At 39.2% G+C, this 14,944-nt stretch overlaps 1 protein-coding gene across 1 annotated transcript in view; it reads right to left on the bottom strand.

Annotated features, from left to right (window-relative positions):
• LOC116881400 (L-lactate dehydrogenase C chain) overlaps positions 1 to 12,279 on the bottom strand; it is a 45,737-nt gene extending 33,458 nt beyond the window's left edge. The window contains exons 1-3 of the mRNA XM_032881170.1: positions 12,067 to 12,279; positions 11,833 to 11,967; positions 4,606 to 4,723 (exon numbers count right to left, since the gene is read on the bottom strand). Of these exons, the coding sequence (XP_032737061.1) occupies positions 4,606 to 4,723; positions 11,833 to 11,958 (244 nt within the window). The 5' untranslated portion in view covers positions 11,959 to 11,967; positions 12,067 to 12,279. The remainder of the gene's footprint in view (positions 1 to 4,605; positions 4,724 to 11,832; positions 11,968 to 12,066) is intronic.
• Positions 12,280 to 14,944: the final 2,665 nt, after the last annotated feature.

Here is a 14,944-nt window from a genome sequence, read left to right as displayed (position 1 = left end):
GAGTGAAATCATATGGTATTTGTTTTTCTCTGATCGACTATATCACTTAGCATAATTCCCTCTAGTTCCATCCACATCATTGCAAATGACAAGATTTCACTCTTTTTGATGGCTGAGTAATATTCCTACATACATATATTTATCTCTCATCTTCTTTATCCACTCATCAGTAGATGGACATTTGTGCTCTTTCCATATTTTGGCTTTGCATTATTAGTGAGTATCTGATTAGTCTGTCTGAAAATGTATTATAACCTTATTCTCTTTTTTAAAAATATACTTTATTTATTTGTTTGACAGACAGAGATCAAGAGTAGGCAGAGAGGCAGGCAGAGAGAGAGGGAAGCTCGATCCCAGGACCCTGAGATCATGACCTGAGCTGAAGACAGAGGCTTAACCCACTGAGCCACTCAGACATCCTATAACCTTATTCTTGAAAGATATTTTTGCTGGGTAGAGATTCTGGATTGACATTTATTCTTTCTCAGCACATTAAAGATATCATTTCATTGTATTCTGGTTTCACTGTGCTGTTGATAAGTCAGTTATTCTTTCCTTCTTCTGTAATTTGTCTAGTGACATTTTTTTTCTCTTTGCCTTTAGTGTTCTCTAATGTCACAAGAATGTGTTAGATAGGATTTTGTATTTATCCTTGAGATTATTTGACTTGAGTATGTGTGTTATTTTTCATTAGTTCTCAAAAATGCTCAATTATAAATCTTCCAATATTTCGTCCTCCCTGTTCACTTTTCTAATTAGATGTACATGACATATTATCACTTTATCCTCCATGATTCTTAGCCTGTCCTATTTTCTACTTCTTGCTGTCTTTTATTTTTTTTAAGATTTTATTTATTTATTTATTTGACAGACAGAGATCACAAGCAGGCAGAGAGGCAGGCAAAGAGAAAGAGAGGAGGGGAAGCAGGCTCCCTGCTGAGCAGAGAGCCCGATGCTGGGCTCGATCCCAGGACCCTGGGATCATGACCTGAGCTGAAGGCAGAGGCTTTAATCCACTGAGCCACCCAGGTGCCCCTCTTGCTGTCTTCTTTGTAATTGCCTTAGATTCATCATTTCCCTCTTCAGTGTGTCTGCTCTATTATTAAATCCATTATTTTTTTTATTTCATTCTATTTCATATTTAGAAGTTATATTTGACTATTTTACTTTTCTTTTTAAAGATTTTATTTATTTACTTATTTATTTGAGAGAGAAGGAGAGAGTTGGGGGGAGAGGCAGAGAGAGAGAATCTCAAGCAGATTCTGCATGGAGCACAGAGCCCAGCACAGGTCTCAATTCCATGACCCTGAGATCATGACCTGAGCTGAAATCAAGGGTTGGACACTTAACTGACTGAGACACCCAGGAACCCTTATATTTGGCTATTTTAAAAATATAGGTTTTCCTGTCTTATACTGATATTTTCAAGTTAGTATTTTATTTCTTTATGTGGAATAATTATAGTTAATTTCTAATTTGCGTTTCATAATTTCAACATCTGAAATCTATGGTAGCCTTTTCTGTTATCTCTGCTGGTTCTTGCTCATGCATTTTCTTGGTAGATTTAATTAGTCCTACTGTGAGATGTTCATTTTTTTTGGAATATTATTTGTGGAACTTCTTTGAGCCCTGAAATAAAGTGGGTTTCTTCTAGAGACTACCTTAAGTCTTTTTTTTAAAGATGTATTTATTGGGGGTGCCTGGGTGGCTCAGTGGGTTCAAGCCTCTGCCTTCAGCTCAGGTCATGATCCCAGGGTCATGGGGATGGAGCCCCATATTGGGCTGTCTGCTCAGCAGGGAGCCGGCTTCCCCTCCTCTCTCTCTGCCTGCCTCTCTGCCTACTTGTGATCACTGTCTGTCAAATAAATAAATAAAATCTTTTTTTTTTTTAAAGAAGATGTATTTAGGGGCACCTGGGTGGCTCAGTGGGTTGGGGCCTCTGCCTTTGGCTCGGGTCGTGGTCTCAGGGTCCTGGGATTGAGCCCCGCTTTGGGATCTCTGCTCAGCGGGGAGCCTGCTTCTTCCTCCTCTCTCTCTGCCTACTTGTGATCTCCGTCTGTCAAATAAATAAACAAAATCTTAAAAAAAAAAAGATGTATTTATTTATTTGAGAGAGGAAGAGAAAGTGGGGGAAAGGGCAGAAGGAGAAAACCTTCAAGCAGCCTCCCCACTGAACTCAGAGCCACTTGACCCACTGACCCATGAATTCCTGACCTGAGCGGAAACCAAGATTCAGACACTTAACCAATTAAGCCAGCCAGGTGCCCCAAGATTATCTTAAGTCTTAAGACTGCTTGAGATTTTTTTTGGAGTTCAAATAAGGGCCAGCTGGTATCTACAATCTTGGCCACCATTTCCTTCCTTTACTCAAGCAGCTGAGACACTTGATTTTACTGTCAGTCCCCAGAGATAGGGAGAAACGAATTACTTCAAGATCATCCTTATATTAAGGAATTGCCAAATGAGGGCCAGCAAGCCACATCTGGCCCATCGCCTGGTTTAGTAAATAAAATCTCACTAGAACATAGCTACACCTATTTTACATACAGTTGATCACTGCTTTAGAACAAGAGCAGAGTTGAGTAGTTTTGACAGAGGCTATAGATCCCACAAAGCCTAACAAACCTGACCCTTTACAAAATACAGTTTACTAACCCCATTGGAGTTCCAGCTTTATGAAGTTAACTCCTATAGAACTCCCCAAATTAAGCCCTGTCTCCAGTCTCCTAAATCCTGCGAGGCAGTGGAAACCAAAATTGAAGTTCGCAAAATCTGACTAATGCTAGCTAGTAAAAACTAGCTACAATGCTCTGCTTAACTCTCTAGTTTCCTGACTTCACTCAATGCCTATTCTGAAAATGTCTTTATTAAGAGCATATCAATTCTAAATGAATTCTTTAAGGATTGAGAACATCTTTCTTTTATATTTTATGCAGGAGTTTTGTAATTTACAGCAAAAAGACTGATCCAGGTGTTTATCCTGCCACATTACCAGAAAGTAAATGCTGAATGGTTTTAAGTATTTTAATACAGTAGGAGCTCTTTTAACCCGACTCCACTGAACTGATTCAGTAAATTAACTGATATAAAACATACTGATATCTAAGGCAACTGAATACTCCCAATTAGTAGACTTTCATAGGGAAGGTCTGTGTACTTTTTCTTCCCTTTTTTTAAAGAGAGAGAAGCAGAGAGAGCACAAGCAGGGGGAGGGTCAGAGGGAGAAGGAGAAGCAGACTCCCTGCTGAGCAGGGAGACTGATGAGGGCGGGGAATGCAAACTGGTGCAGCCCCTCTGTAAAACAGTATGATGTGTCCTCAAAAAGTTGAAAATAGAGCTACCCTATGACCCAACAATTGCACTACTGGGTATTTACCCTAAAGATACAAATGTAGTGATCTGAAGGGGCACATGCACCTGAATGTTTATAGCAGCAATGTCCACAGTAGCCAAACTATGGAAAGAGCCCAGATGTCCATAAACAGATGAATGAGTGAAGATGTGGTATACATACACACACACACACACACACACACACACACAATGGAATACTATGCAGCCATAAAAAAACCCGAAATCTTGCCATTTCCAACGATGTGGATGGAACTAGAGGGTATTATGCTAAGTGAAATATGTCGATCAGAGAAAGACAATTATCATATGATCCCTCTGATATGAGGAATTTGAGGCAGAGTGGGGAGTCATGGGGGTAGGGAGGGAAAAAAAATGAAACAAGATGGGATCAGGAGGGAGACAAACCATAGAGACTCATAATCTCACAAAACAAATTGAGGGTTGCTCGGGGTGGGGGTAGGGATACAGTGGCTGGGTGATGGGCACTGGGGAGGATATGTGCTATGGTGAGAGCTGTGAAATGTGTAAGACTGATGATTCACAGACCTGTACCCCTGGGGTAAATAATACATTATTTGGTAATAAAAAAAAAGAATTAATCATGCTTATATCCAAATGTATTTATGCCAATTATATCTATTAATTATATAATATGAGGTAAATCACTAAAATACAAGTGTAAAAGAAATGCATGATAAAGATAACCAGTATATTCAGGATTGAGACATGAATAGATGTAACACAGAACATATCAACTAAATTAGTAATGTTTTATTTTTTTTCCTGGGTGTTGGATACATTGATGTTTCTTATACTTAAACTCTTTTTATATGTCAAGCATTTCATAATTAATTTTTTAATGATTGTTTCTTTTTTAAAAGATTTTATTTACTCAAGAGAACATGAGCAGGGGGAGGGGCAGAGGAAAACGGAGAAGCAGACTCCCCACTGAGTGGGGAACCCAATGTGGGGCTTGATCCCAGGACCTTGAGATTATGACCTGAGCCAAAATCAGAAGCTTAACCAACTGAGCCACCCAGGCACCCCTATTATCCCCCTGCTTGTGCTTGCTCACAAATAAATGAATAAAATCATTTTTTAAATGATTTAAAAATAAAAAATTAACCTTTTAAACTGTATGTCCTAATGAAAGTGGTTGTATTTTTAATTTTATATTTATGGAGACCAGTTTGGTAAAATTCATTACTCTTTCTTAAAACTCTGAAAAGAACTCTTTAAATTAAAATTAACCTTTTCCAGAGGTAATCTTTGAAGTATTAAAGAAAAGACTGCCATGCTGAAGATCCATCATTTCTCCCTTCAATTTGTCCACTGTGACATCAACAAGGGCGAGTTCATCGGCCAAATCCTAAAATACATGAAAGTTTTGAATAACATATTCTGAAGAATGTTCTTACTTCAGTATTTAAAAAATAAAAAGAAAAATTCGTGTGTGGCTACTTTATAATCGAAGTACAGTTATATTTTAATAGAAAAAAAATGCTATAAAAGTGAGTGTGTGAGTGTGCCTAGAGTGACCAGAAAGAAGCCAAAGTAAGCAACAGAATGTAGCAAAAATTACTAATTGCTTTGCCTTCAAAACTAATTGATAATTTTTTTATAAGTGGCTTTTTTTCCACTTCAGATAATAGTTTAAGAATGATGAAAAGCTATTAATTTCCTTCAAAGGATTTTATTACATTTAACCTTTATGCCTAATTTCTGAATTGGCTGAAGTTTTTAGTATGCATCCTTATGACTAAAATAAAAAGGTGGCCACCTGTGGGAACCCATTTCATGCACAGTACATTTAACATTGGATCTCCAACCTAGGGGTAGATGGGCATACAACCAGACCATAGCTCCCAGTCAGCCACACAATCATGAGGTAAACAATGGATACACTTAACAATTATTCTGTTTTTTACTTTCAGAACCAATACATTTCACAAGATATTCAAAAATTGATTATAAAATAAGCTTTGTGTTTTATGGTTTTGCCCAACTCTAAGCTAATGTAATTAGCTTATAACATTATTTAGCTTACTTATTACATTATTATAATATTACATTATATTACATTATTACATTACATTAGCTAATTACATTAGCTTAGAGTGTAGTTACATCCACAATAATGTAATGTAATTGTTCTGAGCATGCTTAAGGCAGGCTAGGCTAAGATATGACAGGTGGAATAGGTGTATTAAATACATTCTGAACTCATGATGAGTTTATTGAGATGTAACCTCATCATAAGTCCAGGAAAATCTGTATAGTCTCTTTTTTGCTTACTCTGATTTGAATTGAGTTTACCAAATGAAACAGAATACAGAACTACATAGGAGAGTTTTCCCTCATATTCCAGTGGCCAGATTCTAAAGATGAGAAGTAAGGGAAAGGGATCAAAGTCCCTATTTGCTACCCTTTTTTCTCAGATCAGATGCCATCTGAACTTTCTGGAAAACTGTAGCTTCTAAAATGTACTAAATTATGTGTTATATATCAGGAACATAAGGAAGATAAGGAGTTTCACCCAGAAGGATCACATATCACTTCTAAGCTAATTGATAAGAAAACCAGATAATGTTTATAGATCCATTTTTATATTAGTCTATGTATTTGGATCTGTACAGGAAAACAGAAACCACTCTAAGCATTTAAACAGGAGATATTTAATATAGGGAATTGGTGAGACAGCTGTTGGAGGGCTGAAAGGACAAAAAGGGAACATTTGAGGTAACCCAGAGATAGAAATCATAGTTTGAATCTACTACCCCAAGACTGAGGGAGCAAAGAGAGAGACTAAAGGAGGGCTTCATGGAGCCAGGCTCAGACCTCTGGAAGAAGTAAAACCTGGCTATCTGAGTATCAAAACCTGATACCACTGAATGGGCAAAATGAGGCTAGGAGCTCCAAAAGAAATTGGAAGCTAGAACCAACTGTTACCACTGAGGAAAGGGCTGCAGCTGAGATGAAAATGACCAAAACAATAAGCAAACAGGACGGAGGTTATTTCCCCACTCCTGCTCCGCTCCTCCACTCCTCCACTCCTGTCTATTGGCAGAACCTAACAAGATGCTAACTGGTAAAGGAGAAAAAGATTATGCAAAGATCCAGCACCAGCATCACAGAATACAGAAAACTGGGTTTGGAGCTGAGTAACAATAATAACCAACACAGCCTGCTTTTAAATTATGTTTCCAATTTGAATTATATCTCTTCTTAACAAGTTACCAGACAATTCTCTTTTCAAGGGAATCTTCCCAGGTCTGTTTGTCTTGATTGCCAAAGACAGAACTCAAATAATTCCTAAAGGTTCATTTTTGTTTTTTTTTTTTAAGAACTAACAATATCTATGTGAGTCATTTCTCAAATAGAATTCCAAATAGAGAGTTTGGGTTTGTTTAGCCTGTCAGAATCTTTTAAGAATAGTTATGAGTGGGGTACCTAGGTGGCACAGTCAGTTAAGTCTCTGGTTTGGGCTCAGGTTGTCATCTCAGGGTCATGGGATCATGCCCAGTGGTCGGCTCCATGTACAGAATGGAGTCTGCTTAAGCCTCTCTGTCCCTCTCCTTCTGCCTCCTCTACCCCACTCTCTCTCCCATTAAAAATAAAGAGAGAGAGAATAGTTATGATCGTTCCAGGGAGTCCTAGAATAACCATGGTAAGGTAAGAGAAGAGTAAAATAAGAGATAAGTAAGAGAATTAAAATCAATCTAAGGAATACTGCTAGGACCACATTACTCTGTACAGCAGAAGGAAGTAGGACATACTGCTATGCTTTAAAGTCTGCCATTCAGTCATATATGCAGGTGTTATAGTACTCATTTACACCCTATATATTCCTTGAAGTCAAGAAACTATATAAATATGCATATTTTAATATCTTTCATCACTTTCCATTTATCCCACAATGCACATCAATGTGAACTGCGTATTTACCCTCACAAGTGGAGTTCCGAAATTTCACGATAATATGCCTTTGATATTGAACACCAATATGTAATATATATAAATGTCATGATAATATGCCTTTGATTCATTGTGCTGAGCACTCAATCAATTTTTTTTAAGATTTTATTTTTAAGGGGTGCCTGGGTGGCTCAGATGGTTAAGCATCTGCCTTCGGCTCAGGTCATGATCTCCGGTTTCTGGGATGAGTTCTGCATCAGGATCCCTGCTCAGTGGGGGGTCTGTTTCTCCCTCCCCCTCTGCTGTTCCCCCTGCTTGTGCTCTCACTCTCGGTCAAATAAATAAAAGTTTTTTTTTAAAGATGTTATTTTTAAGTAATCTCCACACTCAATGTGGGACTCAAACTACAACCCCAAGATCACTGAGCCAGCCAGCTGCCCCATTCAATAAATTCTTTTTTTTTTCCAATAAATTCTTTATATCTGCAAACTCATTTTAGTTTTAGACTTTTTCTTTTATTTCTTGAATAATTTTCTTCCCTTTCTTTTTTCTTACTGAAATATCAATGAGTAATGGGACCTCCTGACTGGTTCTCTAATTTCATCTCTTTTCTATATTCCATCTTTGACAATCTGCTTTCTAGAAACCCAGTGGAAGTCACAGGGTTCCTGCTTCAATGCACCTTCAACTAATCCTACTGCTTTCAGGAAGATGCTTGTCTTTACTGTCTTGAGTGAAGAACCTGATTCAATTTCTCCAAAGAATATACTCCTTCCCCTTGTCTGCTGATATGTGAGAGGTGGTTGCTTGTTTGAGTAAGGTGCAGAAGGGAATCTGGTGGTTTTCTTCTGAACATATAAACTTTGAACCAATTCTCCTATGTTTGTCCCATCCCTTACCTCAACTCTGTGAGGCAGTTGGTACTCCAATTCCTCAGCTTTTCTTGAGGTTTTGGAATTTAACTGGCTTTTCACCTTCCTCTGCCAGTTTTTTTTAATTATCTAAATAATCCAGTAAAGTTTTTAAGAACACAACAGGACCTGTGTCCACATTGCCAAGGTTTGAATTCTAGCCCATTCACCTATATTAGCCACTTGACCATGGGCAAAATTACTTAATATCTATGTTTCAGTATTCTCATTTATAAATGGAGATGATAACAGTACCTATCTCCCAAGGTTGTCATGAAGATTAAATAATATCTTTGAAAACATTTTTTTAAAGATTTTATTTATTTATTTCATAGAGAGATATCACAAGTAGGCAGAGAGGCAAGCAGACAGAGAGGGGGAAGCAGGCTCCCTGTTGAGCAAAGAGTCCAATTCGGGGCTTGATCCCAGGACCCTGGGATCATGACCTGAGCTGAAGGCAGAGGCTTTAACCCACTGAGCCACCTAAGCGCCCCTGAAAACATTTTAAAAAGCAAAGGGTTTGTGGTTTTTTGTTTATTTTTTGTTTTAGATTTTATTTATTTGAGAGAGAGACAGTGAGGGAAAGCATGAGCAGAGGGGCAGAGGGAGAGGGAGAAGCAGACTCCCCGGTGAGCAGGGAGCCCAACGTGCAGCTCAATCCCAGGACCCTGAGATCATAACCTGAACCAAAGGCAGACACCTAACTGACTGAGCTACCCAGGTGTCCTGAGAAGCAAAAGGCTGTACACTGAAAACTACAAACATTGCTGAAACAAATTAAAGAAGACGCAAATAAGTGGAAAGACATCACATGATCCTAGATTAGAACACCTATTATTGTTAAGATGTCAACATACTCAAAACCATCTACAGATTTAATACAAACCCCTATAGAATCCCAGTGACATTTTTTAAAGGAACAGAACAAAATCCATTCTAAAGGATCTTAAGGGACTCTAAATGGCAAAACAATCTTGAAAAAGAATAAATTTGGAAGTCTAATGCTTCCTGAATTCAAAACTTATTACAAAGCTACATCAAAATAGCATGGTATTGTCATAAAGACATATAAATCAATGGAATAGAGAGCCCAGAAATAAACTCTCACATTTATGGCAAATGATATTTTTAAAATCTTTTGGACTCTACTTTTTTTTCCTTAAGACTTTATTTATTTACTCAACAGAGAGAGAGAACACAAGCAAGGGGAAGTGCAGACAGAGGGTGAGGGAAAGGCAGGTTCCCTGCTGAGCAAGGAGCCCCATATGGGACTTGATCCCAGGAACCAGGGATCATGACCTAAGCTGCAGGTAGACCTGAGCTGCAGGTAGAGCTGCACGCTTAACTGACTGAGCCGCCCAGGTGCCCTATGATCAAATGATTTTTGACAGGAATGCCAAGGCCATTCAATGGGGGAAAGGAGAGTCTTTTCAACAAATCATACTGGGGTAAGTGGATATTTACAAGCAAAAGAATGAAGTTAGACTTATACCTTACATCATGTAAATAATTAAAAATAGATCAAAGATCTAAATGTAAGACCTAAAACTGTATGAAACTCTTGGTAGAAAATATAAAAGATTCATGACATTGGACTTGACAGTGATTTTTGGATATGACACCAAAACACATAAGACAAAAATAAAAATAGATAAATTGAGGGGCACCTGGGTGGCTCAGCTGGTTAAGCATCTAACTCTTGATTTCAGCTCAGGTCATGATCTCATGGTCATGAGACTGAACCCCATGTCAGGGTCTGCAATAGGCATGGAGCCTGTTTCTCTCTCTCTCTCTCTCTCTCACTCTCCGACCCTCCAGGGCATCACCTCCCAATTGCTCTCTTAAAAAATAAACTGAATTACATTAACATTAAAAATGTCTGTGAATCAAAAACAACAACAGCACAACAAAAAGAAACAGCAGAGTGAAAAGAAAACCATGGAATGGGAGAAAATACTCAAATACACAAATTTGATAAGAGATTAATATCTAGACTATAAAAAGAACCCCTACAAGTCAACAACAAATAACCCAATTTAAAAACAGACAAAGGGTATCTGGGTGGTTCAGTTGTTTAAGTGCCTCACTCTTGATTTCAGTTCAGGTCATGATCTCAAGATCCTGGGATCAAGCCCTGCACTGGGTTCTGCACTCAGCATGGAGTCTGCTTGAGATTCTCTCTCCCTCTCTCTTTTTGTTCTTCCCCACCTTCACCACCCCCATCCACTTTCCCTCTCTCTAAAAATAAATAAAATATTTAGGAAAAAAAAAAAATCCTTGGGGCACCTGGGTGGCTCAGCTGGTTAAGCAGGAGACTCTTGATTTCAGTTCAGGTCATGATTTCAGGGTCCTGGAATTGATTACAGGCTCCACACTCAGCAGGGAGTCACCTTGAAAATGTGTCTCCCTCTCCCTATACCCCTCCCCCGCTCACACACTCTGTACCTGAAATAAATAAACAAGTCTTTTTTAAAAAATAAAGGGGTGGGGCGCCTGGGTGGCTCAGTGGGTTGGGACACTGCCTTCAGCTCAGGTCATGATCTCAGGGTTCTGGGATCGAGCCCCATATCGGGCTCTTTGCTCAGCAGGGAGCCTGCTTCTCTCTCTCTCTGCCTGCCTCTCTGCCTCTCTGTGATCTTTCTCTGTCAAATAAATAAATAAAATCTTAAAAAAAATAAATAAATAAAGGGGTGCCTGGGTGGCTCAGTCGGTTAAGCCTCTACCTTCAGTTCAGATCATGATCCCAGGGCCCTGGGATTGAGCCTTACATTGGGCTCCCTGCTCAGTGGGGAATCTGCTTCTCCCTCTTCATCTTCCCTTTCCTGCCATTCATGCTTGCTCTCTCTCTTTTGTGTTCTCTCTCTCTCAAATAAATTAAATAAAATCTTTTAAAATTAATTAATTAAAATTAAAATTGAAAAAAATTTATCTCACTCTCCTCCCTCTCCCCACTCCCACATGTGCTCTCTCTAAATACATAGGTATTTAGGAGGCAGTAAAAAAAAAAAAAAAAAAAGAAAAAAGAAAAGAAAAAACAATATATATATGGCAAAGGATTTGAACAGAGACTTTTCCAAAGAAGATATACAAATTGCCAAAAGCCACATGAAAAGATGCTGTAGAAACAAAAAGGAAAATTAAAGGACTTCCATTGTTATTTTATCAACTTTTGTACTTTTTGTTTTATAATGAGCATGTAATACTTATAGTTTAACAAAAAAATTAAAGTTTTTTTGTTTTTAAGTAATCTCTATACCCATGTGGGTTTTGAACTCACAACTTTGAGATCAAGAGTCCCATACTCTTCTGACTGAACCAGACAGGTGCCCCTAAAAAAATTCTTTTTAAGTATAAGCTTCTAGGAAGTATGACTTCCACCCATTATTCTTCCAGGAAAGCAAGGTATGGGATCATTTAAACAGAATATTAATAAATTAATGCCATCAATGTGTCTTCTATGAATCAGCTTAAATAGTCTAGCAATACCAGACTCAAGATAAACTCCAAATAAACGTTTCTTAAATTAGGTCAAAATAAGATAAGTGAACACATATTTGCTGTCAGAAGATTAGCCCCACAACCCTGAACTCATCAACATCTACAAGACCTGAAAGCTCTTGATTTTCAGCCACCGGATAGGTTTCTAACTTACCTTCAATAAGATACAAATAGCACAAGCCATGCCTACAGCACCAGTTCCAACAATGGTGATCTTACTCTGGGAGGCTTCATCTTCCTCAATTAGACTCTCAATAAGCTTCTCCTTGATAGTTGACATTTTGAAAACCTGATAGGGATAATGAAATTTCTGTGGAATCAAATTCCCTAAACTGATCACGCTCATAGGTATCAACATACTAACCACACTGAACATCTAGGGGCTTACCTACTGAGTTTGCAGAATGTTGGAGCCGCGTGTGGGGGGAAAGTGAAAAAAGGGGTGTGGAGAGGCAGAGGAGAACCAGTCTGCCTAGGTGTTGGGTCACCAATGAGCTTTTTTATTTCTCCCAGCCCTCAAGCTATCATTTTCACCCCAGTACTAGACACTCACAAGTGCTTTGCTTGGCGCAACTCAGTACAGACAGCCAGAACACAGAACTCACTGCCCTTAAGGAAGATTAAAAAGAAAAAAGAAAAAAAAGTTTACACCAAAAGGAAGCCACCAACGGCACTTAAATGCGAAGCGCTGCGACTGTTGCTCTACCGACTGCCAACGTCAAGAATGCTCTCACGCATGACTCTTTCGTCAGTACGCAAGCCCCGCCCATCGCTAGCCCAGGCGCAGGCGCATTCGCAGACATTTAGCGGCCCCTCATTCTGGGAGGGGGCGGTGTCGGAGTGAGTGTTTTTGGGTCCTCGGTACCCCTGTGAAGAATTCTAGGCTATCTTTAAGAACGTGCGAAACAGGGATTTGGGGAGTATAGTTTCATTTCCCTCAACAAGCCTAAGCCTGGGACTGATTTTAGTGCTGAATTTTTGGAAACCGTCATGACTACAGGCTGATGAGGGTCAGGCTCGAGGCCCCAGGGAGAGAAACCTCTCCTTCCAGCACCTCCTGTTCTTCCAGATAACTTGCCTCTTTCTGAGAGGACATGCTGGAGGGACCTGAGCCTCAGCGATGATTTAAGTAAAGGGTGGGCTTGGGAATGACCAACCTGAATTTGAGGAATGTACTTTTCAATGTACTTACCATACCCTTGTCTACACATTTATCTGCAGGAATTTAAAACATTATTATTGAGCTCTGTAACTTCAGAATGGAGTGCTGAAATAGAGATTGAATTAAAGTAGCAATTTTGAGGACCTGTTTAGCTAGAGGACTCCATCAAGGTTAAAACAATAACGTTGTTTAACCCTTAAACTATCCCTGCTCCCCTTCCCCCAGGGGATTTATTTAAAAACAAGTCCTCGAAACCAGCTCCAGGTAACAAAGCTCAAATACAAGGGTGGGTTGGGGGGGGGGCAGGGGGCGGATGCATACTGTCTCCCTAGCTACCAAGGAGTATGGGCCCCTCCCTTTGGGCACATTTTGGGCGCCAATTCTGACCAAGGTGATAGGCTGGTTCAAATGTCTATTAGGGTAAATTGTAATTCAGTTAGTCACCTAGCATGACTGTGCAGCTTCCTCTGTGTGTTACAATCTCATTGGCCACCTCTGTGTGGCCAGGCCCAACCACATGGCCTTTGCCCTTAAAAGCTAGTCCGTGAAAGAAAGAAGGGTCGCTCTCTTTTGTAAGAGGCGCGGCCCTGAACGTTGGGTTAGATTCTTGATGCTTGGGGCGAAATAAACTTTGCTTGACCTTCGCTTTATATCAGTCTTGCTCCTTTAATCATGGACCCGTTATTGGGGCATAATAGCTACAATCCAAGCTAACTTAATCATTTTGCTTGGTGGCAATCTAAATACAGGAAGGCCAAGATGTATACATTCCAACAACTGCCAAAGTGCAGTAGGAATGCAGTAAAGAATTCTGAAAGAACAAGTCTTTGACGTCCTGATGCTTTGACAACATGGGCTTTAGTGGAAAAAATGTTCATCCATCTACATGCATATATATGGACATATATATATATATAAAATGGAGAACTATATTCTGAACATTCCATTTGCTTCCCCGACTAAGGCATATTTAATCCACTTCCCAAGGTTAAGACTAAAACGAGATCATATTATATTTATTTATTTATTTATTTATTTTAAATATTTTATTTATTTGACAGAGAGACACAGCAAGAGAGGGAACACAAGCAGGGGGAGGGGGAGAGGAAGAAGCAGGCTCCGGAGCCGGATTCAGGGCTCCATCCCAGGACTCTGGGATCAGGACCTGAGCCGAAGACAGATGCTTAACTGACTGAGCCTCCCAGTTACTGCATAAAATGAGATCATATTACATTTAAAAGAATCAGGGCTTCTTGCAGAGCTGGCCTATTCCTTGCCTGGGGCAAGAAGATACAAGGTGATCTTGGAAGACTTTTTGTGTCAGAAAATGAGGAAGCTTTACAAGATTAAATCTAAAAAATTCACGAAAGATTAGGTTAATAAATCATTATTATTTCCAGTCATGTTGGTACTAATTTATTGTATCAGATATGAAATTAATAAATGTAAATAATTTTTTTTTAAAAAAACAAGTTTACTAGAGGCCAGGCATAAGTACAGGTTTCTAGTTGGAATAATTAAGAAGTTCGAAGATTTGATAGTGGTGAAGGTTGTATAACTATGCAAATCCACAGAATTAAACTTTAAAAGGTGAATTTTAGGGATGCCTGGGTGGCTCAGTCATGGGGAAGATTGAGCCCTGCTTCCAGCTCCCTGCTCAGTGGGGAAGCCTGCTTCTCCCTCCCCCTCTCCCCCTGCTTGTATTCCCTCTCTCCATTTCTGTCAAATAAATACAATCTTTAAAAAATAAAAGGAGAACTTCATGTGTAAATTATAACCTAAGGCTTAAAAAAAAAAACTATAGAAAAGCAAATCCTATTATACTCCTTGTCAAGACTACATAATTTGCAGGAGTGACTGGTTCCCTCAGTCAGTTAGGCCTCCAACTTGGTTTTGTCTCAGGTCATGGAGACAGAGCTCCGCAGTTGGGGCTCAAGTCATGATCTAATGGGTCCTGAGATCTAGCTGTGCGTCTGGTTCCACACTCAGCACGGAGTCTGCTTGAAGATCCTCTCTGTTCCTCGCCTCCCTCTCTCAAATAAATCTTTTAAAAAGACTACATAGTTCAGTCTTGTCCTTTTACATTTGAGACACACTTGGAAAA

The sequence above is a fragment of the Lontra canadensis genome, unplaced genomic scaffold (assembly GCF_010015895.1).
Source record: "Lontra canadensis isolate GAN:19392208 unplaced genomic scaffold, GSC_riverotter_1.0 scaffold74, whole genome shotgun sequence".
Taxonomy (NCBI): Eukaryota; Metazoa; Chordata; class Mammalia; order Carnivora; family Mustelidae; genus Lontra; species Lontra canadensis.
Note: the sequence above shows the minus strand (reverse complement) of the source record. Positions and strands in the feature narration are given on the sequence as shown.